Source organism: Apaloderma vittatum, unplaced genomic scaffold (genome assembly GCF_000703405.1).
Source record: "Apaloderma vittatum isolate BGI_N311 unplaced genomic scaffold, ASM70340v1 scaffold14982, whole genome shotgun sequence".
Taxonomy (NCBI): domain Eukaryota; kingdom Metazoa; phylum Chordata; class Aves; order Trogoniformes; family Trogonidae; genus Apaloderma; species Apaloderma vittatum.
In genome coordinates, this window is record NW_009702135.1 from 28,953 (window position 1) to 55,817 (window position 26,865).

A 26,865-nucleotide genomic window follows, 5' to 3' on the forward strand; every position below is an offset into this window, starting at 1 on the left:
CCTGGTAAGAAGAGAGTTTTGGACACATATACGTATATATGCAAATATATATATATATAGACATATATGTTTTCTGGTGAAAACTGAGACTGGCTGTTTCAGTTGGAAAACAGCTTATGTGACCTAAGTAGAGTTACACTGGTGTATTGCATGAAAAACTTGTGACTTGTATGCATGTCCATGTACTATGTACACATCTTCTAGTCCTTAGTACTTGCACTCTATGGGTTATTTCTTGTGCTTAATCTGAGTGACTGGATCTTCTGTATTGCCTGTGGGTAACATAAGATGGGAGCCTGAATAAGTCACACATTCCTGGTGAGCTCCTTAAAAAAACCCCCAAAATATACACCTCTCTCTTCTTCTACATGCAGCCTTTAAAAAAAGAAGAGGAAAAAAACCAACCCAAACAAAAACATTTAAACAAACAAAAATAAACAAAAAACCCAAAACCAATCAAACCCTTAACCTTGCTGATACTTAGTTTTTAACCAGTCTTCTCAAAGCAAAAAAACTCAGGCAGATTCTTTAGGCGAGAAATTGTGGCTGTTCGATTGGTTTTGGTTGTTTTTAACCCCTCCCAAAGTGGTGTTTTAAAATAAGTGATTTCCACTGTGCACACAAGAACACTTTGTTCATTTTCTTTATCAGAAGTCACCTTAATTTCTATTGAGATGTTGGTACTCATGCCTTATATCACTTTCCAGGTATGATTGAACATGGACTTACTGACTGCTCACAGTACAGACCAAGAAAGAGCCTCTCAGAGGATACTGGCTTGCAGGAAACTACCCGATGGTTAGATAATTATGTTTCTGTGTCTTCTGCTGATACTTCGAATACAAACTTAAGAATGGGAAATGAAGGCAGAAAGATGTCAGGAAACCATTCAGTGGAAGGTCAGAAAATGAATGTGCCTTTCTCCCAGTCAGAGAAGACTTGCAATGGAGCTCAGTCCTCCAGCAGTACTGTGCAGCGCTTGAAAGTTCCTTCCTACGCTTCTCCAGCGTCCTCTGAAAGTGACTGGGAGACCTTAGATCCTAGCATTTTGGAGGAGTCTAATTTGAAAGAGGAACATGAAGATACAGCGTCAGAACAGGCTGAAAATCTTTCGAGCAAAGGCATGAGCTCAGAAAGCCTCCCAATCACTGTACAGCCCCAGGCAAACACAGGACACACAGTGCTTGTTCCAGGACTGATATCTGGGTTGCAAGAGGACCAGTACGGTATGCCACTGGCTATTTTTACAAAGGTAAACATGTTGTTCGTGATAACTTGTAACTCATAAAGACATCTGTTTTACAGAAGTGGCTAATCATTTTGGTTACCCAGCTCCAGATGGACAGTAGGGTACTACGAAACATGTAAGTACAGGCTGTGGCAAGTGACTGTGGTCCCACGCAGGTGGAAAGCAGGAGTGTATGTCTGAGAGGGGTGTACGCACACCCACAGGCATTCAACTTTTCTTGCATAGGTGTACTTACTTGCTATTTGCAATTCTACATGATGGTAACCTGCCACCATCCACTGTGGTTGATAAATGCTATGTACTAGTAACTACTATTTCCTTTTACTCTGAAGAATTGTTGATCTAACCTATATGAGGCAAGATCAGAGTACTTAACAAGTGTTTGGATACCTTAATCTAAACTAAGATTTTGAAAGCTTTATCTTATCTGGCACCTGAGCCTGTGTTTTCTTCTTTTAGTCTTTATGTATGTGTATTTACAAATGTGCATGTGTGTATAAATGCATGAAATGTGTATATCAATGTGTCTATGTATATACACACACACACAAAAAAAATATATATGTATATGACTTCTGTTTACATGATAACTCTTCCTGCTTGTCTGTGGCTCTTTCTGTGTGCATCGTGCTGAGCTGCTGAATTTTAAGCTTGTGCTCATGCCTAACTGAACTCCAAGTATTCCAGAATCTCTCTAAGGACTCTGATGGGCATTGTCAGAAAGCAAGCAATACATTTACTAGGACTAGTTTCCTTTAAAAAACAGGGAAAATGCATCCTTATTTAAAGATACTTTTGTCAGTAGAAGAGTGATATAAAAAATTTTTAGTGTAATAACCTTTTAGATGAACATTTGCCCAAAAAGTAAGAGGTTCAGGTTTATTTCCTCAAGCTGATGAGATTCAAAGTGGTGTTTCATTTCCTCAAGCTGATGAGATTCAAAGTGGTGTTTCTTTCTTTGGAGATGCTCATTTGCATTTCCTTGCAGAACATTGTATTTGATGATCGTTTTTAAGCTTCTCACAATAACTTTTGTTGGAAAGGCTACTCCGTGTGGGCCCAAGTGAGCAGCTTAGATGTCGTTGCCCTGGATTGCCTTATGTCACTGTTGGAAATACTTTTTCAAGAAAGACCTGCAGTCTGATGTTTGTCTAATGAAAAGAGTAGCCTGTAAATTGTATTTAGTCTAGTTCTAATGACAATACTAGATTGAAAGCAAGAAGAAAATAAGTGGTAAGGGGGCCTACGAGTGCAAACTTAGTTTGCTCACAAAATGGAAAAGCAAGCAATTTGAAGGAAGCTGACAGTTTCTACATGCTTACCTTCTCTTCAGTGAATGTACTTTTCATTTGAGTTCATCCAACGTAATTAAAGCAGAAAAGGCTTTACATCTCTAAGGTATCAGAAAAATGCAACTCAGAGTTAGAATTTAACCACTTCCTGGAAAGTTTCAATCTCCTTTAGGACTCTCGTCTTGTTTTATGCCACTACACAGGAAGACTAATAAATGTGACAAATTTGAATGGGAGGAGATTTTGCCAGATGGCATAATCCAAGTACACCTGAGCATAAGGCAATATGGGTTGTGATACTTGTTTTTTAACTACCAGTTCTGCAAGATCAAATATTCATTTTGTTTGTACTCTTTTAAAAAGAATGGAATGTCTTCATGGAAGTAAAAGATGTTATACTTGCAGATGACTGTGAATTTGGGAACTGACAGTTGATACTTCAAACTGTGAAAGACTTTCAAGACTTTGCTACTTAGTATATAGTAGTTAAACCTTTCTTTGCCAGCTGCTTAAGCCGTATTTTTGAAAATTTTCCATTTTAGATTGGTGATTCCTCTCAAAGCACTATTGTTCCTTTGACACAGGCTGCTTGTTTTCAGCTGATGAGTGCTTGTCATCTGGAAAGCCATCCCTGTGTCTGATACAACAAAAGGGAGTAGTTGTGCTCCTTTCTTCCATATGTTTCCAGTTACCATGTGCTGTGTGCTTGTGCTTTTTTGTTTCTGTCCAGTGTGCCATTAGCCCTCCTGGGTTTCTACTGGTGAATAAATTGCTTTGTGCTTTATGCAACTGAACAGCTGGAATTAGACTTCAGTATTAGACTTCAGGGGTATGTTGATCCCGCATTTAAAAAGAAAATTACAGTATCTACAGCTGCTTCTCAGTCATCTCTCAATGACTTACTTCGAAGCCTTTTTTCAAAATGTTTTTGGGGTTTTTTGTTTTTTTTCCTTTATTGGAATATAGGCTACTAGGTGAACTTAGAAACATGGAATGGCTAAAAAGCAGAGCATATTGCTTTCTGTCCCGCTCTTTCTTAAAGCGGTCATGAATATGCTTATCAAAAATTGATTGCTCTCTCTGGAGCCTGGAAATTCCACCTAAAAAAATGTAGATTGCAGTCTGTAGCTTTCCTGCCTTATGTGTCTCAGGACTGCCAGAAGACAGTATGGTATGCAAGTGGAGAGCTGAATCTTTATCTCCATTAACCTCTTTCTCTGAACTGACCCGAGACCTCACTCTTGTTTTATGCTGCTGTGTCTGTTGCCTTATAACCACATTTCATTCCTGCCCTTTGCATTGTATTTCAGTTATAGTCCTGAGAGTGAAAGGCAGCACAACCTCTTGAAAAATTTAATTCACGTGGAATCGGATTGCTTTGCTGTACAGATGTAGCGTAGTAAAACAATAGATAATCGTGGCTGAAATTGTAATAACCAAGGTTCGTTCTCAGTGGAATATGCTGCCTTTTATTAGGAAAAACTCTGAATAGAGACAGCTGGGTTTTTTTCTTGGCCTTATGTTAATCCTCTAAATATCTGTTACTTCAGGGGTACCTTTGTTTGCCATACATGGCACTGCAGCAGCATCATCTCCTGTCAGACGTAACAGTGCGTGGCTTTGTTGCAGGAGCAACCAATATCCTCTTCCGGCAGCAGAAACATCTGAGTGATGCAATCGTAGAAGTATGAATCCTTGTATTTGGCTTTCTCGATCTAGAAAGAGGGGTGGGGGGAAGCAGAGGTTGCATTTTATACACAGATTTAAAGTTTCGCATTCGTGCCCAAGCTTTGAATGAGCTGCCTATTAAATAAATTCTTAAATAAAGGAGCTAATTAAATTTGCATTATTTCTTAGAGCAGGATTAGATAAACTGTATAAAACATATTTTTTGTATATTCTTATATCCAATATTTGAATTTGCAAGCCACTTCTTAAATTTTTATTTTGTTGCTAGTGTAATTTTACTTTTCATGTCATGGACTGTATTCATGACTTTGTAATAAAGTCTTCAAAAAGTGCTTGCAACTGAGAAACAGTTGGATAATAAAGCACATTGCTATTGACTTCCTTCTGATTTAATCAAAAGATTAAAAAAAACTATCCAAGAAAACACTGTTTCAGTTCTAGCAAATAGATGAAACTATATAATCAGTATTTGGTAACCTAAGACAGTTAGGTAACCAACTTAATGAGCTAAAGCGAGAATCGGAGAGCCTCTAGGAAAATGTATGTGAGCACCAAACTTGTCCTGTCAAATCCTGCAAAATAAGCAATTTTTACTGTGTGCCAGGAAGATGATCAGAATCGGGTTTTATCAAAGCAGTAACTGACTTTCTGAGAACAGTTAAGTCATCCTTTCTTTGGCCGTTTGTTTTTCCTTAATATTTTGGGGGACTGTCAGTTTAGATTTAGGTGGCAATTTGCAATAGTATTTATAAGCAGTTTTATTTAGATAGACGTTTGCCTTCGGAACTATTTCAAACAGATAGAAGATGCTCACGTGCAAATCCATGATCCAGAACTCCGGAAGATCCTGAACCCGACAACTGCTGACCTGAGATTTGCAGATTACTTGGTGAAGCACGTAACTGAGAACAGAGATGACGTTTTCCTCGATGGCACTGGATGGGAAGGAGGAGATGAGTGGATCCGGGCTCAGTTCAGTGCTTACCTTCATGCGCTGCTTGCAGCTGTGCTGCAGCCAGGTAGAGCAGATACCTTGTCTAGGGACTGAAGGAGGATGGTGGGTGTTGTAAGCATTTATGTGTTGTGGTGTGACCCTCTGGTGTTAAACGTGTGGCCTATCTTTGCATCTACCTGTGCCTAATGTTTCATTTTACGCTGCTTTTCCAGTTGTCCCTGTCTATCCTTGTGATTCCATGACAAGCTTATTATTAATTCTTACTTCACAGCCTTACAGACACTTTCACTGTTTCCTCCTCCTTGATTTAATTATCTTTCCTCATAACTAGAAGTACCTGCAACCTCATATATGATGAGACTTTTACAAACTTGAGTGTATTGCAACCTGAAGTTAATTTGAGGGGACGAATTGGATTCAAGGAAACGTGAAGTTAACTGGCTGTCTTGGGAAATTTTGCTAAGCTGTTCCATCTCTTTTCTCTTCCTATCGTGGCCTCAAGTAGGGACTCACATAAGTGAAAAGTGTCGTGTAGAGGCTGTATAAGCTTATGTTTTCTGAAACTCAGCATTTTTTGTATTAACTCGGAGAGAATGATCTATGTTTCAACCTTTTGTACATGAATGTAACAAAAAGAATCAGTGTTTTATTTGTGGAACGTGGTTAATTTGCCCAGCCCCAACCCTGTTAACTTCATAGTCATCACAATCATTCTCTATTCACATCAGTAAACTAATACAGATCTTGTTCTGCAGTATTTATGAGAAACCATGGGATCGTGAACTTGATTTCAAAGTTTAGAAAATGTTAAGTTTGGCAAAATTAATATTTTAAGATGGCTACTTGGTTGATAGGAAACATCAGGGTTTTCTGGAAACTCCTACTGCTTTGCTGGCTTTAAAATGATTTGATATACTATGCAGTGTTTTAAAGGGAATGTTGTTATAAGTTTATTCCACAGTAGTTCGTACTGCTGTTTTGGAGTGGATTTGGGATTTGCTAAATTTGAACAAGTAATAACATACAGCAAAGGCCAGTGTTTCTGACTAAGACCAGTGCAAATTATGTTTTTGTTCTTAGTTGCTGTGTGGCCATTCTCTCCCCTTTCTTTCCCCAGAAAATAAGTCGAGGCTATGTTTGGAGGATTTTTCCCCTAATTGGGCTCTTTAATTAGAACTTTTAAAATTAATTAAAAATTTTAAAAGTATTTTTTTTTAAGCTTGCCTTTCCCCCCTGCCTTGTCCTGGCATTGTATATTTGAGTCACTTTAAAATGAAATAATAAAACATTTTCGAAGCGCCTATTTCTTAGTACTAGAGTTTTAATTGTCTTTGATTAGAGCCTGGAAAAAAACAGTTTTTCTTCACAAGAAAAAAAGCAATTTGTGTTGTATTACATCTCTAATGAACTGCTGCAAATTCTCATCTTTAATTTATCAGACAATGAAAAGACTTTGTCAGACTTTGGAACAGCATTTGTAGCAGCTTGGAAAAACACCCACAACTATAGAGTATGGAATAGCAACAAGCATCCTGCTCTTGCAGAGGTAAATTCTAGGTAAGAAAACTTTTCTTTTTTCTTTTTTTATTTATTTTTTTGGCATTTAAGATAGAGAGCTTCTAGTATGCATAGTCAGCGACACTATTCTGTAGAAGCATAGCAGGAACAAGAGGAATGCTGAAAAGCCCTAAGGGTGAAACTTTGGGCCCTACTCTGTAAGTACAGAAACTGAGTGTTTCTGTTCTTCAATACCTTCCTCTAATTCTGGGCTATAGTTTTATGAAGAAAATTATATCCAGGGTTGGAAGAAGTGAAACTTGAGTTGATTTTTGGCTGCCCTCAGCTATAGAAAGTTTGTCAGTCCTCAGGAATTGTCCTCAGATGGTTCTGCTTTTTATTAATTGTTTCCAGGTGTCCAGGGAACAGCTGTGTCCAGGGTTGTCACTGATGGGGATGGAGGGGAGCTGGCTAGTTTAAGTTGCATCTTCTATACTTCGGGTTGGTTATGTGTATTTTTTTTGGTCTGTGTTGCTAAGATGTGGTGCCTCTGCCTTAGGGTGAAAAGATTCTTTGTATCTGGGTTATAAATAGAAAGCACCTTACAGGTAGTTCATAAGAAATGTAAGGTTGAATAGGCACTGGAACCAAGCCTTCTGTAAAGTGATAGAGTAAAATATCTACAAAAGATTGAGATTTTTTTGTAAGCAACAGAGAGGAGTAGAACCAATAATCATGTTATATGGGTTCATCATAAAATAAAGTAGATACTTAGTTTTCTCTGGTTTTTTCATCCTGTTCTAGCCACCCATTCCAGGGACAGTACTCTGTATCAGATGTTAAGTTAAGATTGTCACAGTGAGTATATTGTACTTCAGTTTGTATTTTTTTTAAGTGTGGTCAAATATAGCTGTATAACTGTTGCTGTGATAAACTAAACAAAATAATGATTTAAATTGGCCACGTACATGAAACTGTGCTTAACGTTCTCTTGCAAAACATCACCATTTCTAAAGATATGGAACATTTGCTTGAATAGGGAAAAACATCTCTAACGTGCTATTTTGTGTTGGACTTCACATAATAGAGCCCTGACTTTTTGCATTGCAATTATAACACTTTTGTACATTAGTTTTTAAATTGTAAACTAAGGCTGTTAAAACTTTCCTCAGTGTTTTCTTTTATCTTGACCTTAGGTCTCATTATTAGGAGAAAACAGCTTTTTAAAAGAAAAAAAAGTAGCTATTTTTTATTACGGCATTGTCCTAAAATAGTTCAGTGTATATGTGCTGAGACATGGTTCAATTTCTTCAGTTTAGAAATTTAAAATGAGTTTTACATAATCTCTTACTGCACCAGACTCAACAGAATTTTAAGTTGGTCTCAGCTCTTTCCTGTAGTGTTCCAGTCTAAAACTCAGTGGTGCTGGTTATTGCCACAGCTGTCCAGCACTAACTGAAGCCAGAATTCTGTCTTGGAGTTCCAGTTAATTATCTCTTCTTATTCGTGCACTAAGCAAAAAAAGATCGCTTTCTCACTTAGCTGTGTTGACCATAAAACACCAGAAACTGGTTCTTTTAAGATAGATCTAAATCAGCAATACCTACGTGCTGTTGGTGCTGCACCTGCCTCCACTGTAGGCCATTATTTTTAGTACACTGTGAGTAGACCTAAAACACGTGCTAATGTAAAAGAACAGCTTGAGGAATTAAAAGGTTCAGGCTTCAGCCTGCTGAATCTTTTTGTAGCTTTTGCTGACCAGCGACCACTTAATGGTTGACTGAGAATGCAAATTAATCAAGAGTTATCTCAAGGTAATTACCTTCAATAAGGTGTATGCTGATAGCAGCTCTGATAAGGAGGGTCTTTGTAGAAAAACTTAGTTGCGAAGATGTAGAGTGGTCTCTAGTCTTTTACATGCACTATTTTTCTGTTTGAAAGGGGAGATACTAACTCTTCGAAATAGCTTGAAAACTGTGTAAAAGGACTAGTAGCTCTTAGCTTGCCCCGCTGATCTATGTGGATAAATTGCATGCAGGAATTATGTGCTTGATCATATATATATATGTATATATATGTGTGCTATGTAAATCTGCAAGTGTTTTGCTATGTATTTTAACTATGTATTTTATTTACACCTGGCAGTAATAAGAAATCAGTCAACTAACAGCCTTTGGTATGTCTCTTGTTTAGCTCTGTGCAAAACAGTGAACGTGGAAAGAAGATTGGAAATGCAATGGTTTCTACTAGTCGAAACGTTGTACAAACAGGAAAAGCTGTAGGTAAGAAACTTACTTAAAACCAGTTGTATCATCTTTGGAGAAGCATATATTTCTTTTCAGTCCAAGTGTACCTCATAACATGCATACAAAACAGCAACATTTTTAGGGGTAAAACCGCTGATTGAGACCCTGTATATTGTGTAGTAGTGCAAAGAGAAGCAGCTAGACAAAGAAATAGGTGTAAATTCCTTTCCCACTGTGGGCTGGAGATGAACATGGTAAGAGGGATGTTCAGGTAAAAGCTATAATGAAATCTGGAAGTGCTTAGACCACAACACCGCCTTCTCCATTGAGCTATTCTCATTTTTATAGCACTTTGAAACTCTCCAGAGCTGGCTGAAATCAGAGGAGGACCTTGAGTCCATTTCTGCAAGTTTTATAATTGTCTGTTACTTTCTGGAAAAGCACTCGTTGCACTTGAATGGGGGCAGCATCACATTGTCATCTTGCATTGCAAGATACTGTGAGTTCACCCACTGAAGAATCTGATAGTTGTTGGGCAGTAGCTTGGCCAAAAATTTTCCTCTCTTATTCCACTGGAGTCTTTCTACACTCTCTGCTGTTGTACATTCCAGCAGGGAGCACCTTTCGTCCTGAAGTCTAGCAAACCGTCCAGGGAAAGGACAGCATATAGGCCATTTCTGCTGAGCTACAGTGTTCAAGTCCTTTGAATATTTCCTGAAACAGATTTTAAATTTCTAAATGGATAACCGATTGTGGTTTGTTATGTTTCTTTGTAGTAACTTAGTAACAATTAAACTACACAATTGACCTTCTTTCACTTGTTTTGTAATGCAGGTCAGTCGGTTGGAGGAGCCTTCACAAGTGCAAAATCAGCTATGTCATCGTGGTTTTCCACTTTTACACAGTCAACCCAAAGCCTTGGTGACTAAACAATGGTTTTGCATGATGCTGCTGAATATTTCAGGTGCAGTGCTTTCTCTGAGCTCTAAAAAGACTGCTTCAAAGCATAGGAGTGGAGATTAACTACCCAGGACCAAAACAAGGTATATGTTGCTTGCAAGCAGATGTGGAATAGTATCATTTGGTACTGAAGTATAGAACAATGAGTGTCTCCATACAATGGGATGGCATTTGCGGTATATTGGTTGTCTTTAAAATTACTACTTTTCTTTAAAACTGAGCCTTTATAAAGACATTAGCAAGCAAGGCTTGTTGCAAGCCAAACGTGTTTGACTTGAGATTTGTACATTTTCTTGGATGTTGAAAATATTTATGTAAACTAGTTATATTTTTCAATCCAAATAGCCAAATGTTTGTGTATTCGTGTTGAAATAAGCAGAATATAAATACTGATTCCTCTTTCAGGCTGGATTTGAGAGCATCTCTGCATAAAGTACATGGTGGACACCCTTAAAGGGTTCTGAGCGAGGTGGAATTTTCTTGCTTCCACCTGCAAACTAAAATCAGCAGGACCAAGTAAGACTGTGGCCGACTTAGGAGTTTTTTTCCTTTCTCCTCTCTAGCCATGTACAATGGTTTGCATTCATCTGTCTCTAGCTCTTTTTGTGTCTCCAAATCTGTGAGGGTTGAAAAATTGGTATTTCGTTGATGTTATGCAGTGGGCCTCTGTAATTTTGCATATGTTTTGGCTGTGTTTTTGCCCTGAGATGCAAATGGAGTTCTGATCAGAGAGATATCTTCAAGAAGAGTAAAGTATTACAAAACAATTCTCCCAAATTGGGATTGGATCATAGACAGTTTAGGGAGGTCTTGCTCTATTAGAATGTAATTACACCATCACTATATTCACTTATATATGGATACAAAGTACTAAAAACACCTAAAACTAGCACAGTACCAAACTCTGTGTGGTTTGCTGGTTTTTTTGGAAGACTCTTCCAAACCAAAATCGGTTGTATTGGTTTTCTTTGTTGACTCAGGGAATGTTCTGTTTGGATAATTACTTTTTTTCCATAAGGAAAGCAGCACTAGAATTGAGAGAGTAACTGAAATGACTCAGGTTGTATTCCTTGTGTGAAGAAATGTATTAGTTTATATGAAAAGATGAAGCATAATGCTTTATTTCCTATGTAACATACATGTGATGTCTTCTGTGTGCAAGCGTATTCCACTTCCTATTTTTCCTGATTTTGAGAGAGATAACTTCCAGTTTCTTGCAATGTATATGCCTCTTATATGCCTTCTGGCATCCCCACGTGGTAGCTGTTAACATTTTCTTCATCACATTATCAAATGTTCCAACTTGTTGTAGTACAAGGCTCTTAGTTTATTGCCACATTAGTATCTGTCAGTATTTTGATGTGTTCTTTTCCAGGACCAAGATTTCAAGTCATGGTTATTTCTTCTATTCCTCAAATAAAATACAGCAGCTGTACAACAGATAAAAAAGAAGGCTTGAATGTAGCTTTTGCTTTAAGAAATTTGGTTCTAATTTCTTTAGGTGCATTTGAAAAGTTAATTGAAAAGTCATGGTTGTATCATGTAGTTACTGTCCAGCAACTTAGTTTTCAGTTTTATTGCTTCAAGCAGCAATTTGAAAACACAGGATCCGGTTTAAAGCCTTCATGAATTTTCTCCAGGACAACCCGTGGAAATATATATGAGAGTATACAGCCAGGCTGAGTAGTTTCATTTGAGAAGGGCAAAAACAGCCACTAAAGCTCTGCTAATCCACTGCTTCTGACATAGCAAGTAAAATGTATCTACAGAATTGCAGCTAGTGCTCCTGGTATCTCTGTGTATTTGTACACCTCCTAGAAGTTCTGATGCTCTTCTCTGTCTTATTCCACAACTCTCTAACGGCCATCTCTATATATTCTTTCAAAGACCATGTAATCCTTGATGTGCAGGAAGAGCTCTGTTGAAATAAGACTACAGCTGCATTTATTTATGATGAATCTAGAGCTTTCTGGTTCAGCATGCAGATAAGAAAATAATTTAGAATAATCGCTTTCTTTTGTGAAATGGCTAAAATTCTATCTGCTGTCTGGGATTTAAGCGCTCAGGCTTCATGTTGTAGTGAAGACTGAATAAAAGTGTCTAAAGGATTTAAGCATCTGTAAAACTAATTTCAGTAGCTTAAGGCACACTAGGTAGATTTAGGTTTAGGAGCTCATGATGGTGAGTTCTAGGAGCCAGGCAGGTGGTTGGTAATTAAATGCACAAGGTATAGAAGAGGGACCTCCCGGGATCCCTTTTCAGTGTCCTTGCCTTTGTCACCTCCTCACCCAAATTTCTTCTGTAGAATTCTCCTGTGCCCCAAATTTTATAGCTGATTTGTTAGCTCTGCAAGTTACTCCCACAGACTCCCTCGCTGGCCCAGGAATATTAGAAAGTTGACTTTTTAATTATTTAATTTTTTTGGTAGATTGGTCAGAGGAAAGGCAGAATGAGGTGCCCTCTGCAGTGCTAAGCTGATGTGCGCCTGCTTGCTGCTTTGTACAGGGACTCTGTTATGCTTCTTCACAGTATTTCACTTGTGGGCAAGAAGACAGATCTTTCTCTGCAGTCTTTTTCCCACTGTCCTAGCCGTTTCTGTTGTGGAGTCAGACATCCAGACTGATTAAGAATATTCTCCTTTCTTTACAAATGATAGAATAAGAAACTTGTATTCTTTCTCAATATTTTTAAAAACTGTCATCCTGCTAGCAAGGCCTGTGATTTTAAGCTTGTACAGTAATTAAGACTAATGCAGGGGGTGGAAATGATCTTCATAATATGTGGCCTTCATTAACATGTATGTTTGCTCTTTGACATTTGCTTAAACTTACTTTGGGGCTGTAGGAAGGCATGCAGCATCTGAGGTTTATCTCAGCTCATGCAGTCCTTAATTTAATGATTGGAACCTCTTTAGTTAAATCCAATGCAAATGCACATCATTTTCTTCCCCTCTGCTTTTAAGATTTCTAGTGCAAGCATTGTTACTTATTCAGAAAGATTTAGGCAACAAAGACCCTAACGTCAAGTTCTGCATGAAAGGAACATAAATGAATTGTGATAGTGCATCTAATGAGTCGACTGTGAAGCTGTTGCTACAGCTTCATGGTGTCAGCGTGTATGTTGCAAAGGTATTTCTGGCTGTCCATGTGCAGCGCGAACTGACTCACAGGTAGTAATACCGTGGCACACCTCTCGGCTTTCTGGCATCAAAGATATCAACTTCGGCACTTGAGGAATTCCCTATTGAGCATAGGCATGAGATGTCAGCCCCAAAACCCCCACAAGACTAAGTTGGCCTAATATTTCATTTGACTGCATTATTCAGCTTTTTTCAACAGTCATTTTCATGTCATAACCTTAATTCCTGTGCACATCTGAGACCAGTTTCCTCAAATATCACAAAGTAATTGTCATTTTTTTAGATCAGTGTTCTAGTACATTGCACTTGTTTGACCTTGTACATCTGTTTTTAAGCACCTTTGTAATTAAATTTAGTACTGTGCCTAAACAAGCTTCTGATTTTCATAGAAGTTATTACTAAGCAGAAAAACTGTGGCAGTATTTAATTGTAAAAGTAAAGGTGTGAGTGCAGTTCTTAAACATTAAAATTGTTGCTTGATAATTGAACATACAAGTAATCTACTTGATTTTTCCTGTGCTGCTTGAAATATACATCCAGCTTGTTTAAAGTTCTGTCTGCTCAAAAAGCTGTATTATTTTAAGAAATTAATCCTACCAGAAGACACTTGCAGACATCTGGTTTTGATACTGGTAGCTGCTTGTAATACACTGGCAGTCTTTTTGGAATTTGTCTTCCAGTTGAACTGATTGTGGATGTTGCTTTTTGCAAATTTAGGACAAGAGGATCATCTAGAATGACTTTTGATTCCCTGTGGGGTACTGCTCATTGTGAATTGATTAAAGTCTGCAGTAGGTCACAGATTTACATCAGCAAGAACTTTAGTTACAGCTATAAAATCTTGATGTAGATTTAGCTTCAAATTAGTATGTACTTCATGAGGATTGTGAGATCTAGTCAGAATCAAGATGCTGAGTAAATTAATAGCTGCACATTTGGTTCTCTCCCATAGAGAGCTGTTTTGAAACATTAAAGCTTCTAATGTAACTGTCACTGTACCGAGCTCAGAATGATTTGGTAAACTGCTCTTTTCGGTAGCAGGAAACCAACTGCCTTGAATAACATTGATATGAATTAGATGAAGCTTATGTCTAAAAAAATGGTTGCAACTCTCCAAAATTTGTTGAAATTTTTCCTACTGTATCCAAGTAGTTGTGCAAATGTAATGAAAGATAAATTTACATCCTGTTCTTTATGCAGTGTAATTTTACTTTCTTGCAGGTATTTAGTTTGCATTAAAAAGGGCAACATGGAGAGTATTCCTTAAAGGCAGAAACACTACATTATTGTACTGTGATTAAAGATGTATGACAAATTGCTTCATGGTGTTTTGAGTCTTTAATATTATAGTAGAGAAGAGACTGACTTAAAAAAGCAGGCACAGAGCTTTAGTTCTGTGATGTTTTTGGTCTTGACTCCATTATTTATCAAACATTAGAAGTAGTGTTTGGAGTCATTAAAAAAAATGGATATGAATCACTTCTGTCAGTTAAACAGTGAACCTTACTCTTGTAACTAATTCCCGTAAGTTGATATTGTATATGTATAACATCTGTGCATGGGTGAGTTAATCTCAGTTGTGATGGAACTTGGCAGTCTTGAGACCTTCTGTATAGGCTCAAAATTACCTGATCATACATTGCTCCTCCAGTAATACTATTCAAAATCAACCAATTTTTAATTTTTTTTTTGTTACTTCCCTGCCTGGATTTACTAATATTGATGCAAGTGTAATTACTATTTGCCTCAATTGTAGCAGAGAATATCTACAAAAATCTTCTTGTCTTAATCTAGATCACCAGGAAAGTAGCACTGCTTTCTAGATCAGGTGAGCATAAGGAAAATCAAATAAGAATGTTTAGACTGAATGAAGAAGGGTTGCCTGAAGTGAAGGCAGATGTAGAGGTATTTTGTGGTCTTAAAAATAATATGGGGAATAACATCACTTGCATGTTCCGTGAAACAGATGAAAAACACTGAAGAAGCAAACTCAGTTGGTCTCTCATCTCTTAATTCAGAGACTTCATGACGTGCACACAGGAACATGGCAGAGAAAAGTTCAGGCATATTAGAAAGTGGCGAAACGTGACACTGAGCTCAGCGTATTGCCAAATATGACCTGTGGTTCCTGGCCTTTGCTGCTCTTCAGTTGCATGGTTATGTATTTTTATGCGTGTAATGCTGTGCCTAAGAGCTGGCTGAAGAGTATGTCCGTTCTCAAGTTGTAGAAATTGTTTCTTAAACTTTTTTCCTCTTCAATCAAAATCTGCTCAGTTAAATTAGCTACCCCCCACCTGCTGCACTTCCTAACTAAAACCTCAGCATCAGGATTTAGCTTGATGTTTAGCATGTGATCTGAATAGACCTGAAGGTCTAACATTACATGACGGCCTTTGTGTAGTGCCTTTATTTCCTGTTTAGTGGCACTTCGGTCATATTAATGCAGCAGCAGAGTGCGTGCGTGTATTCAGGACAGCTTATTATTGTAAGAGATGAAGCCATGTAATGCTTCAAGTGACCAGTCACATTTCAGCACTTCAGGAATTGTGTACGTACGATGCTTAAACCCTTTCTTTGCTGAAACAAAGGTATCTAGTTTCACAAGGTAGACCAAGTCACGGAAGAGCTCTGTTTTAGAGCAGGAAGGGAGAAAAGCACCACTTTTATTACTCTTTCACGTTCATGCCTGTCCCATGTTTCTGTTAGTCCTTTCTTCTACATTAGTTTCTGTAACTCAGATTTCACAGACTGCCTCCTGGCATCGTAAGCGATCCCTGCATTTTATTCAATCTGCTTGTATTCCTCCTCCAGGTTATAAGCTCTATGAGTAAGAACTCTGCCTTGCTCTAATTGTCCTCATGATAGAATGTTGTAGGAGGGAGATACTTTAAATAATTCCAGAGTGGAACTAAACAGAAATTTGGCTAATGTTCAACATGAAGTAGAAACAAACTGGTTTTAAGGGCAAACGTACTTCAGAGTCTGCCTAAATTAAAGCTCCTTTCATGTAGGAATCTAGATCCAAAAAGAGAAAACAATTTGAAGACAGCTGTAAATGTGAAACAGAGAAGGTAAAACACTTGTCTTCTAGTAAGTTCAGTGGTCTTCAGGCTTGTCTGCAGGTGTTCCTTAGCTGCACTGCAGTGGGGCAGGTGCTGGTGCACCTTAATGGAAGCATGGAGAAGTGACATGAGAAACGTGCTGAAAAGCAGTTCTTTAAACCTTAACAAAAAAATCTTTAGAATTTTATTGAATCATTTCCCCTCTCCGCAATGAACTACCCATCTGATCCTCTTTTCTACAGTTTGACGCAACTCACTGCCCTAGATCTGACTGGTCCTCTTATAACAAAATTTAAATAAATACCTAATGGCAAGCTTAAACAACTGTAAAAATGAGTGGATGCATTAAAAATTAGTAAAAGCCAGATGACTTCCTTTTATTCCTTCAGGTCGAGGGAAGGGAAACTATGTAGGACTAACTGAAGTAGTTCAGCCAGAAAAGAAGCAAACTTTTTGCATTTATGACAAAGCTTAAGGGCAAAGTTGATTCACTGAAACTTGTAAGTGTACTTCAAAGCCAAGTAGAGGTTGAATAGACTAGTATTAGGCTGGAGCTTTGTAGTAAGATACTAGTTTAGAAGTCTGTGAAGGCTTTAATCATATTTGCTCTACTTATGAAATGAGAACTGCATCTTCTTTTCCAACTGTTGTCTTTGTTCCCACAGACGTCTTTCTCTAATTCTACCACTAGTGACCATTTCCAGGCACATGACTCTGCTTTGCCTGCAGTTTCCTTCTCAAATTATGCAAGGAAAGAATTTAAGACTTGAGAATAGCACTTGCCAGCTGTGTTTTCCTTTGGGTTTGAATACTGACTGCAGCAACTAGGTGTGTGAGTGAGTGAACAAATAGTATGTCTTTAAGAGTCACTAGAGAACTGTTCAGCACTTGGTTAGTCTTGTCCAAGTACTGTATTATGAATAGTAAATTAGTTTTAAATAAGGTCATGATATATCATCTTAGACCATATAAAATATAAAAATACCAAAACCAATAAAAAATAGTATATAAAAAATACAGACTATCAGGAAGTCATGTAGACTGTATTTTAAAAGATGTTCCTAAATGGATAAAAACAAGGACAGTTTTCCTAGATTCTGTAAGACAACTGTGACTTACAGCTACAGCAATTTAGTTACCCATTTCAATTTAACTTTTTTTCCCCTTTATTAAGAAACTACACCTAAGACTTTAAACTAAAGTCAAAAGTTCTTAGTAATAGAACAAACCCCCTGTGTTTCTTCACTAGCTACAGATCATCTACACTTGAAGAATATAGGCTTGTCCTAAAGCCTACTGTGGCCTGATACAGCAGGCTGAAGTGAGCACTGAGCAGTCCATTCAGGCTGGAGTTCATAGGATACTACTTATTTTTGCCTGAGGTATGCAAGATTCTCCAAATTGTATTATAAAGTAGTATTGCTGGGTTTTGTTTAATGCGTACTTCCTTGAACAGCCTTTCAACTGGATGTCCCAGACTACAGGAAACCAGTATGAACAGACCTATCAGCAGGAGGGTGTCTTAACGATATCTCCTTCAAGCAGAAAGCACACTCGAACACCATTGGATTCAGTCTTTTTTAATAAATTAATGTCATTCAAAGTACAGTGCCAGAACATGATGCAGCTGAACATGCTAGTAAGGTTTGTCATGAAGCACCTGTGTTCATGTTAGATTGGCGGCGCCCCGCTACTGCTAGTGGTTCCTGGGATTAATGCCAGAGCAGCACTACTCACCTGCTCTCCTGCACACAGAGCACAGGGTATTCCTGAACAGTTTGCTCTCCCCCCCTCAAAGTAAAAAACCTGATAGCTAAGGGATATCTATACACAATCACACTACAGTAATGCTTGTTATTAAATTAACAGAAAATAAAGACCTGGTTAATCCACACTAAAACTTTGTTTTACAATGGAAAAATACATCAGCAGCAGGAAGTAATATACATGAGCCAATGTTACTGTAATACAGAATGTGGAGACATTTACCAATTAAAGCTCCACACAGACCCGCACTATGAGGGCTGACAATTCCTATTGCAAGCCCAGCAACTTAAGTCCACACCTGGTAAACTACCAGCTGCTTGGAAGACCTGTATCCTAAATAGACAGGTATAAGTTAGTGAAAATAGAATACATGCACCTAATAATACAGCTTGACTGAACCTGCAGTCATTTTGCCCTGCATGTTACCATACAATGGAAGATCTACCCTTCCTACCACAGGTAGATCCATGGGATTTGTTTCCTTTTCTTTAATGGCATTACTATACCAACATGGATATTAGTATTAAGTAAGTGCAGCACAGTCCTTTAATTAGGCCACACTGACAATTATATAACTAGCACTTAAGTAGAATATCCAGAAGTAATTCAAATATAACTGGAAGATACTTTTCAAAGAGTTGTGACATCATCCTAGAAACAATAACTACTTTTTTTCCTGAACCTAATTTTCCTGAACTGAGACTTCATAGAACTAGAAATTAATTCTTTAGACAAGTCAGATGCTTAAGCTCATGATATTACACACACATGTTTCTCAGTTACCAGATAATAGTATTTCAGATTATGGAAGCATATCTGCTCATTTCATTGATTCATACTGAATGGTGACAAATGTTAGGTAGGGCATAAAAATACAACTCCTCAAAGACAGGCTTGACATTTCTGTTTCCAGACCTGTTCTCTTGCGACTATTTCTTTCAAGGGAACTGAGCACGGAATCAGTTGTGCAGTCTAATTTCGGAGCTATACAGGTGGTAGGGTAACCATTTCCCCATCCAGCTCGAATTCATCAGCTCCATCTGGTGAGAAGAGATATGTTGGAGGTTTCCAAGGGGACTCCTCAAGGCAAGATGGATACAGCTTTCCTACAGTGCACCGAAAGTCTTTCCCCAAGTCCCACAGCACACGTTCCGATATATGCTGCCTCAGGAACCAGCGATCGAGTTCCAGGTCATACTGATAGGTGGCATACTTTGCTCTCTCGTTCATGTGTGTTTCTCGTATAAAGACACATAAAGAGTTAGAGATGACAACAGCTCTAACGCATGGGTCAGAATACCGCTTGGCAGGGATATTGGCTGCCATTCGCCATTCGTTTTTATTCACATCATAGATTTCCACAGTTACGGAAGACCCGTCCACAGTACTGCTTGGGAGCCTTATGCCGGAATTGCTGGCGATATGCAGTCCTCCAATATAGAATATTTTATCACCAAAAGCAGCAGCTGAAGCAAAACATCTACTTGTTTGTCGCATAGCCATTTCTACCCAAGCATCTGACCTCGGAAAATAACAGTACATCAAGTTGTGTGCCATTACGTAAATGCAGTTTTGAACTGCTACTGCTGTGCTCCACTGCCACGCGCAAGGCAACGGGCTTACCATGGTCCACTCATCTTTCTCCGTGTCATACCTCTCCACAGTTCTCCTGTTGAGCTCTCCACCAACGCTATCTCCTCCAATTGCATAGATGTATCCTTCACAGCAGACCAGGGATGGCTTTATACGAACAAATAGCATTGGCGTCTTTGGAAACCAAGTGTTTTGCTGCGCATCAAACCAGTAAAAGCAATTCACAGTTCTGAAGGCAGCCTGGAGTTTGCTGCTTTTACTGTGATTGGTTTTTGTGTTTTTCAGAGGAACTTGCCCACCTGCTATATAGATGTCATTATCAGGAGTTACAAGTGTCCCAACCTTATGCAAGTCAGCAGGAGGGTTGCAGAGTTTGTAAACTTTTTCTGCCTGGGGGCTATAGCAGACAGAAGAATAAAGACTACCAGGGTTTTCAGCAGCAGCTTCAATGAATATCATCATCTCCTCTTTCGTCATACCAAGTCTAGGCTTGAAAAACTTGGGCATCGATTTGTAGAGTCCTTGCACCACCACTGACTTATCATTAGGTGGTAAGCCTTGAAACCAGGCTCTCTGCGTTACTTCTGAAAGTGCATCGATTCGGATTTGGCTGAGAACAGAGGACAAATACTGCGATCGCGATTCTGTGTTGTACTCCAACCACAGCATAGCAGCTTCACGAACTGTCTCCTCCTTTTCCACATTTAAATTGTCACTGCTTAAAATATCTATCAGTAGATCATGTGACAGTTGCATGAAAGCTTCCTGGTGGTACACAGCTGTGAACTTGTGCTCTACCATTCTTTTAGCACTCTGTTTTAACTCTTCACAGCTGAAGAGATCAGCAAAACTTAGCAGACGTACACAATTTTCTGCATTAATTTTTTTAATTAAGTATTCTCTACACCGTTGTAACACATCATCTACCTGCAACACAAAGAAGAGATGCACTAAGCATTATTGCATATAATCTATTCCTTTGCATACCAGCAGCAGGTAGAAGTATCTGTGTTTATTGTTGAACAAGAGTTTAGGCCTGCAAAACTGTATCAAGACAAAAACACAGCAGTGACTTATTCAACCACTTCGAACAGATCAAGTACATCACATGATCATGTCTGCTGGCAAAACTAACTGTTTAAATGTCACAAGTGCCCTGTTTTACTTCCACCCTCCACAGGGATCGTAAAGCAAGGAGGGATGGGTTCCTGGAACATATCTGGCAAGCAACTGCTGCCTATAATAAGCAAACTGAATGAGTATTTTAAAATTATGAAACAGAAAAGACTATTTAATGAGATAAAAAAAAATGGTTCCAAGATTAGAAGTGTTTATTTCATACTCAAAACATTCCTACCTGTAAGAAGCAGGCAGTTTCATAAAGCTGTTCTACTGTGCTGTCGCTTATTGCCAAGTTACCCGTGTATGCGTAAGTTATGATAATTTGTAAAGTGGCTGCATCCACATTCCTCAGGTGTACGTGTGTTTGTTTACTTTCACTCAGCCCGCTCATGAACATGGCTCTGAGGACAAACAGACACATTAAGACAAGGCTCAACAGTAAGTACAGTAATCTTACGTAGTCACCTTAAGTCTCCCGTGATTACACTCCGAAAGGTGAATGGTCTTTTTGGTTGCCTGTCGACAGGTGTTTAGTCTTTACCTTAGACTATCATCTAGTAATTTAAGATAAAAGCATTTGTACAGAACATTCAAAAAGTACCATTGGTGCCTTCTGTAATTTATGCAAACTCTTTTGTTATCAGCAGAGAACTGTAAGTGTTTTAGAGTTTTAATGATGAAATATAAAACTCTCTCTACATTAGGTGGTAAGAGGGAAGAAACATTCTCCAGAAAACGCTGTTGAATAACATTATCTTGAAGACACACAATGGCTGGATCATGCTGGAGATGCTTTTCTGTTCTTCCCTCTCCCCACAGCCTCCTTCAGGGCTATCAATTTTTCATAATAAAGCTAAATTTAGGAAGCTGAGCATCTTTTTGTAAACCAAAGTAGAGAAGAAAACAGAACACAAGAAGCTTGATACTTCTTTTAACCAGTGCCAAAACCTCATTCCATAAATAATAAACAAACACATATGAATAAGAGAACTGACTGCACATTCTAATGCAGTGCACTGTGTGGACTCATGACAGCTTTCCAACCTTATGATTAGCCACCCACATTAAATCTGGCCACATTTCCAGTGGCTTTTATTTTACAGGCTGCTGGAACTATGTTGTCTGCACTAGGCCAATGGCAATAATCATTATCTAGCAATCGCACAGTACTTGTTGCTAAAAATTGTACCACACTCGCCCAAGATTAGAAAATTAACACAGAAACAGCAGCAACAAAATCTTTTGTGAAAGTAATAGATAGTTCTATGCAAGAAAGCAGAAAAAATACAGACAATATTTTAGAAGTGTTCTGTGTAGTGAGCCCTTCACAATGAGGAAACAGAATTTGCAAACCTTCCCTTAAACAAAAAGGAAAGAAAAGTTATAATCCTTCCACAGTGCACCAGGAAGGTAAAACATGCACACATGTCACCAAGGCTAGTTTCACACATTACAATTCCTTTCAAACAGGCAGAGTAATTATACTGTAATATATTGTATATATACTGTAATTATACTTTGCCAACAAATAATGATCAATCACTGCAGAAAATTTGTGGTGCCTCATCTCATAAGACTTACTACGAAGACATCTGCAAAAAGTATTAGCATCCAACATTTTTTATTAATAAAAACTTTTCAAAACACAAAAAAAACAGAACACCCGGAAAGCAGAAGCTACTGAATTTGAAACTGCAACAAAACCAGAAACCGAAAACTAACAAAACTACCCCTCAGAAAAAACCACCTGTTGTATTGCATCAACTCTCAAGCAAGAGAAGAGTTTCTGACTTCTTTGCTAAGCAGAGAAAACCAGATGACTTAGGAAAGGAAGCGCTGAACTTGCGCAACAGTGCCTACTTTTAGCAGAGGCTTCTGCTAAGGACTACAGCTAATAAAGATGACAATGGAACTCCCATAGCCAAGTCTCAATAATCCTTTGTTACCCAACCTTGGGAAGTAAAAAAAGATTAGTATGAAGAACAAGAAATTTACTAATTATTCCGATTTGATTACCTCTCTAAAGAAAAAGAACCATCACAAACATTTTTTTTTCTTCCATTTCCAATAAAAACTATAGTAAACTCATGAGATGCTGGAAAATTCTTTTTATGTTGACATGTAATGATATTTAGGATTTTTACTTACTTCACTGATCTTTAGAATGCTCTGCAACTCATTAACTATTAATCAATCAGGTAATATTACACTCAAAAACAGGCATCAGAGATTTTTTTAAAATTAACAGATCCTAGTTTGAACACTTACCTGAAATATGAGCTGCACGTTGCAAGAACCATCTTATGGCAGGGAAATTCAGTGCCCTCAACAATCAACACTATATCAGTTAGCAATTGCTGTTCATAGAAGAATTTTAACTGCTCCAGCAAGGACACAGCATACTCTGTATTTATCTGCCTCTCGTCCTGGGTAGACATGACTGTATTCCATTAATATCTCCAGGATCAGAGAGAAAATTCAAGATCTTTTTGCCAGAGAAAGTTTAGCTAAATGCTTCTTAAGTAGCCAGGGAAGAAACAGCAGGTTTGTAGCCTTCAGAAGTGACACTGATAAAAAAAAGGCAGTGTTATCTTGGACTGCTGAATCAATATTTCGGACTTTGACCTACTATTAGGTCATCATGCTTTGACTTGATGCCACAATCTCTTCAGAGACTTTCAGGAGTGTCTGCAGAGCTCCTGTTGAGATCTACGATGTAGCACATGAATGAGCAAAAGCGAAGTCTGAGGTAGATTTCGTGGTAACATCTCATGATCAGTGGCTGCACTTGAGTGACTGAAACAGGAAAATAAAATTAATTTCCATGTTAGCACTTTGTAAAAAAAGTTACTCAAAAGCCATTGTCTAACAAACTTACTTCTAAGTTAGCACTTAATTACACTAAAAATCTCATGGGGAAAAGTTTGAGCAATGAAAGTACTGAAGATAAATGAAGAGCAGAAGAGTTTGTACATTACTTCTCATCAAGACATAGAATAATGCGTTAATTTTGTCAACACAGCCTCTAAGCTGGAGTTAAAACAAGGTTCAGTAAGACCTTATTCCTCTTCCAAGAATTACTAGTTTTCCCACTGAGTACCTCTGTGCATTTCCTTTAACCACTCACTGATAAGACAGACACATTGTTTTCATTTCCATATTAAACTGCTGTCTTTTCTACTTCTGTGTTTTTGTCTACTTAAAAGCTTATCAATACCAGGCCACTAAAAATATAAATCCAGTTTCTTCAACATTCCATCACTTGACTCTCAACATCACCATCAAGTCATTTATTTCACTTCCGGCATTCCACTAAAGAACAAAGAGAACTGGAGCTAAGGATTAAAAAACCAAACAACCTATATTCCCAATGCTTATTTGATTCATCTGCTCTGTGCAGAAGGGCTTCACCTATTAACACTGCACATTTCCAGTTGTTTCCTTCTGAGCCATTTCCACACAGCCAAGTGAGCCTGACTGCTGCAGACAGGAGAAAAGAAAAATAAGGAAGTAACAGGAGCAAAGGGATGCTGGAACAGCAGGCGCCAAAACACCTGGCGTGATTATAAAGCAATGACCACAGGCTACGGAAGTCTGCTTTCTTGTTTGGACATTTCTCCTTCCCTTAAAAATGGGGTCAGGGTTTTATCTTCCATGTGAACACAAACATAATTAAGAATGGGACAGCTGTGACAATCATAGAGGACATCTGAATATCACATCTATCAAATACTTCCACAGTTATTTAATTTTGTGGTGTTCTTTTGCATTCCAAAATCAAGCAATAGCCAGGGATATGTCTGACTAATGTTTAAAGACATCACTATCATTACAGTTCATGATGAACAGTGAATACAGAAGTACCTTACTTGAAACATCACACTTAAAATTTCAAACAAAAATACTAATTTTAGTGTAAGATGAAAAATCTGCAAGCCATGACAAAGATCTGCTATTTCAACAGGGCCTTATCTGTAATACAATTCAAAGACAGCTGTCCTTTAATATTCACTCATTTGAAACGGATATGCTTAATTAATGCTACTTTAATTACTACTAATTTAGTGTCACTGATCTTTTTTCAGTGAAGAAATATACACAAACAGAATCTCAAACTCTTAAGTTTTCCCTGGCTGTTAACCAGGAAAACAGTTAAACTCAGTGTTCACTGTTTGTTAAGTGAAGCCAGTTAATTAAAAGAACCAGAAAATGTGTTAGTATTGGGGGCAGGAGAAACTACTGTCTGCTACAATAACAGATACTAGTGTAAGTCTTGACTTCAGACTTCGAAGTTTCAGGTGCGGTTAAACACTGAAGTAACTAAACCACAAGCCTATCAACAAATATTGCCAAAGCAATTACCTTCTGCTTCAAGTCACTGCTGCTTTTCACTAAATGAGACTGCATCCTGTCTCCACATCACTGAGCACTATCCTGGCTATCTTGTAACAGGTTAACATGCAACCTAATCCATTGACAGATTTTGCACTGAACTTTAAATGGCTACAGAGAGACACAGACTTCCTAAGTGTGCTAGGCCCACAGAAATAAATAGCTCATGGCTCTGCTGGTATCCAGGGTCTCTCTACAGCATTGTTTTTCCTGGCTTAGGCGTAAAGTTTCAAGAACAATACAAGCTGGTCGATTAAGCTCTGTTTGGGCAGAGAATCAGTAGTACTAAGCTTCAGCAAAAGAAGTTTATATCCTAACTTCCTATCCTGATGCAGTTTTAAAGAATATAAGTCTTTAGAAATATTGAAAAGAGGACTAAATTAACATGCAGTGTTTTAGCCATTAGGTAACAGAGCCACTCAGGGATGCCACAGAAAAACTGATGTACACCTGCTCGTAAGACTAAAGACTTTTTTGCCTGCATACAGCTGACAGTCAATAACTGAAAAAACCAGACCTGTTCAACAGAAGACAAGTTGAAACTGTGAAAGTAATTACTATAAATAGGTGGAACGTTTTAGTATGACCCTCAATAGCAGAAAAGATTTGAGGAGATGACAGGAGTCTTGTTGCAGAACATTTATGTTACGTGAACCACATTTGAACTGTAAACTTACAAAGCCAGAGGCCTTGATTTACAGCTGATCTGAAACCATCCGTGATGTGCTCCAGGGAGGTGGGACACGCTAGGAACATGCTACATACATGGTAGCCAATGATTACGATTCGCTAAAGAAAGGTCAGGAGTTGCATTCCATTCCATTGAACCGTACTAAATACTCCTCAGAATAACAATAAATACATCAAGGACGCATGAATTTCTGGTCTAAAATTACCATAATTTATATTGTCATTTGTCAGAGAAGTGAATCTGTTCAAAACATAAGAAAAAGCAGTATAGGAACATCATTTTGTACCTGGAAAGTCATCCAAGACTATCTACCTCTCTCACACTTCTCTGAAGAGTTCAAGACAATTTTAAAGCAGATACTGTCCTCACCTTAGAGGCTAAAAAACTGACGAACTGAAGTAAGAATCAGCTTGTCCAAAGGCACGCACTTGCCAAAAATGAACTGTAAGAGGCTCAATTTTCCCTAGTCCCAGCCTCACATATCTCACTGTGCCATGCTTGGCTGAAATACAGCTCTTAAATCTCAAGTACCTGAAAAACTACAAACTTGAAAAGATGTTTGCAGATGCACTACAGTCTCCTCTAGTTCTCCTAACTACACTGCAGTGAACAGTTCCAATTTGTGGATGAAAAGATCCCTGGCTGAAGTTAACCTAATATCCTGACCTGAAATTCTGACAGAGTAACAATAATCCTTGAACACAAGTTCTGAGAATAAGACTTTCCCTTTCAACAGTGTCACTGGAATGCCTGTTTTGTTCTGAGTAACATCCTGGAAGTCGGCTCTCTAAAACCAGACTGCTAAGTAGCTGCTGGCAGGCCACTGCAGTACCAGCTTGCAAACAATCAAATAATTACCAAATAATCCAGAGTAACTCCCTATCAAGCTGGAGAGCAACATAAAAGCGAACACTCTCATTGACCTGTTAGTTAAGTAGTTATTCCTTTTAGCTTAAGTAATTTTAATGAGGTGGCTTTTAATGCTTGTTCATGTACTTCAAATCTGCATGAGACCATTCCAAAAATTAGTCATCAAATGTTAACGAGTTATGGGACAGGCTATTGCCTTCCTTGAATCCATTTATCTTCTAAGGTCAGGCAAAGTTTGATAAAGAGAGATACATAATGCACCACATACATGGAAGTGTTAACACTGTACTTCAATGTATAGCATGAATTATATTGACTACTTCCAGATTTACTAGTAGGGA

The 26,865-nt window shown here is 38.2% G+C and overlaps 2 protein-coding genes across 2 annotated transcripts in view; one reads left to right on the top strand and one right to left on the bottom strand.

Annotated features, from left to right (window-relative positions):
* The window catches only part of AVL9 (AVL9 homolog (S. cerevisiase)), a gene marked incomplete at its 5' end in the record, with an annotated part of 23,117 nt that extends 12,918 nt beyond the window's left edge, over window positions 1-10,199 (top strand). Inside the window, 7 exons of the mRNA XM_009879444.1 lie at window positions 675-1,252; window positions 4,092-4,226; window positions 5,030-5,249; window positions 6,625-6,742; window positions 7,487-7,540; window positions 8,876-8,964; window positions 9,763-10,199. Coding sequence (XP_009877746.1) covers window positions 675-1,252; window positions 4,092-4,226; window positions 5,030-5,249; window positions 6,625-6,742; window positions 7,487-7,540; window positions 8,876-8,964; window positions 9,763-9,857 — 1,289 coding nt within the window. The remainder of the gene's footprint in view (window positions 1-674; window positions 1,253-4,091; window positions 4,227-5,029; window positions 5,250-6,624; window positions 6,743-7,486; window positions 7,541-8,875; window positions 8,965-9,762) is intronic.
* Window positions 10,200-17,653: 7,454 nt separating this feature from the next.
* KBTBD2 (kelch repeat and BTB (POZ) domain containing 2) lies at window positions 17,654-23,009 on the bottom strand. The gene is made up of 3 exons (XM_009879442.1): window positions 22,840-23,009; window positions 20,807-20,972; window positions 17,654-20,376 (listed from the first exon to the last, which is right to left on the bottom strand). The coding sequence occupies exons 1-3, from the start codon at window positions 23,007-23,009 to the stop codon at window positions 18,841-18,843; spliced, it is 1,872 nt and encodes a 623-aa protein (XP_009877744.1). The 3' UTR covers window positions 17,654-18,840.
* Between the last annotated feature and the right edge of the window lie 3,856 nt (window positions 23,010-26,865).

Bases quoted from the DNA above. Each gene is read 5' to 3' on its own strand.
- KBTBD2 (XM_009879442.1), bottom strand. From the start codon at position 23,009: ATGTCTACCCAGGACGAGAGGCAGATAAATACAGAGTATGCTGTGTCC. The intron at 20,973-22,839 runs GTAAGTGTTCAA...GTTTGTCCTCAG, and splicing joins ACGTGCAGCTCATATTTCAG to AGCCATGTTCATGAGCGGGC. The intron at 20,377-20,806 runs GTAGGAATGTTT...TTTGTGTTGCAG, and splicing joins AAACTGCCTGCTTCTTACAG to GTAGATGATGTGTTACAACG.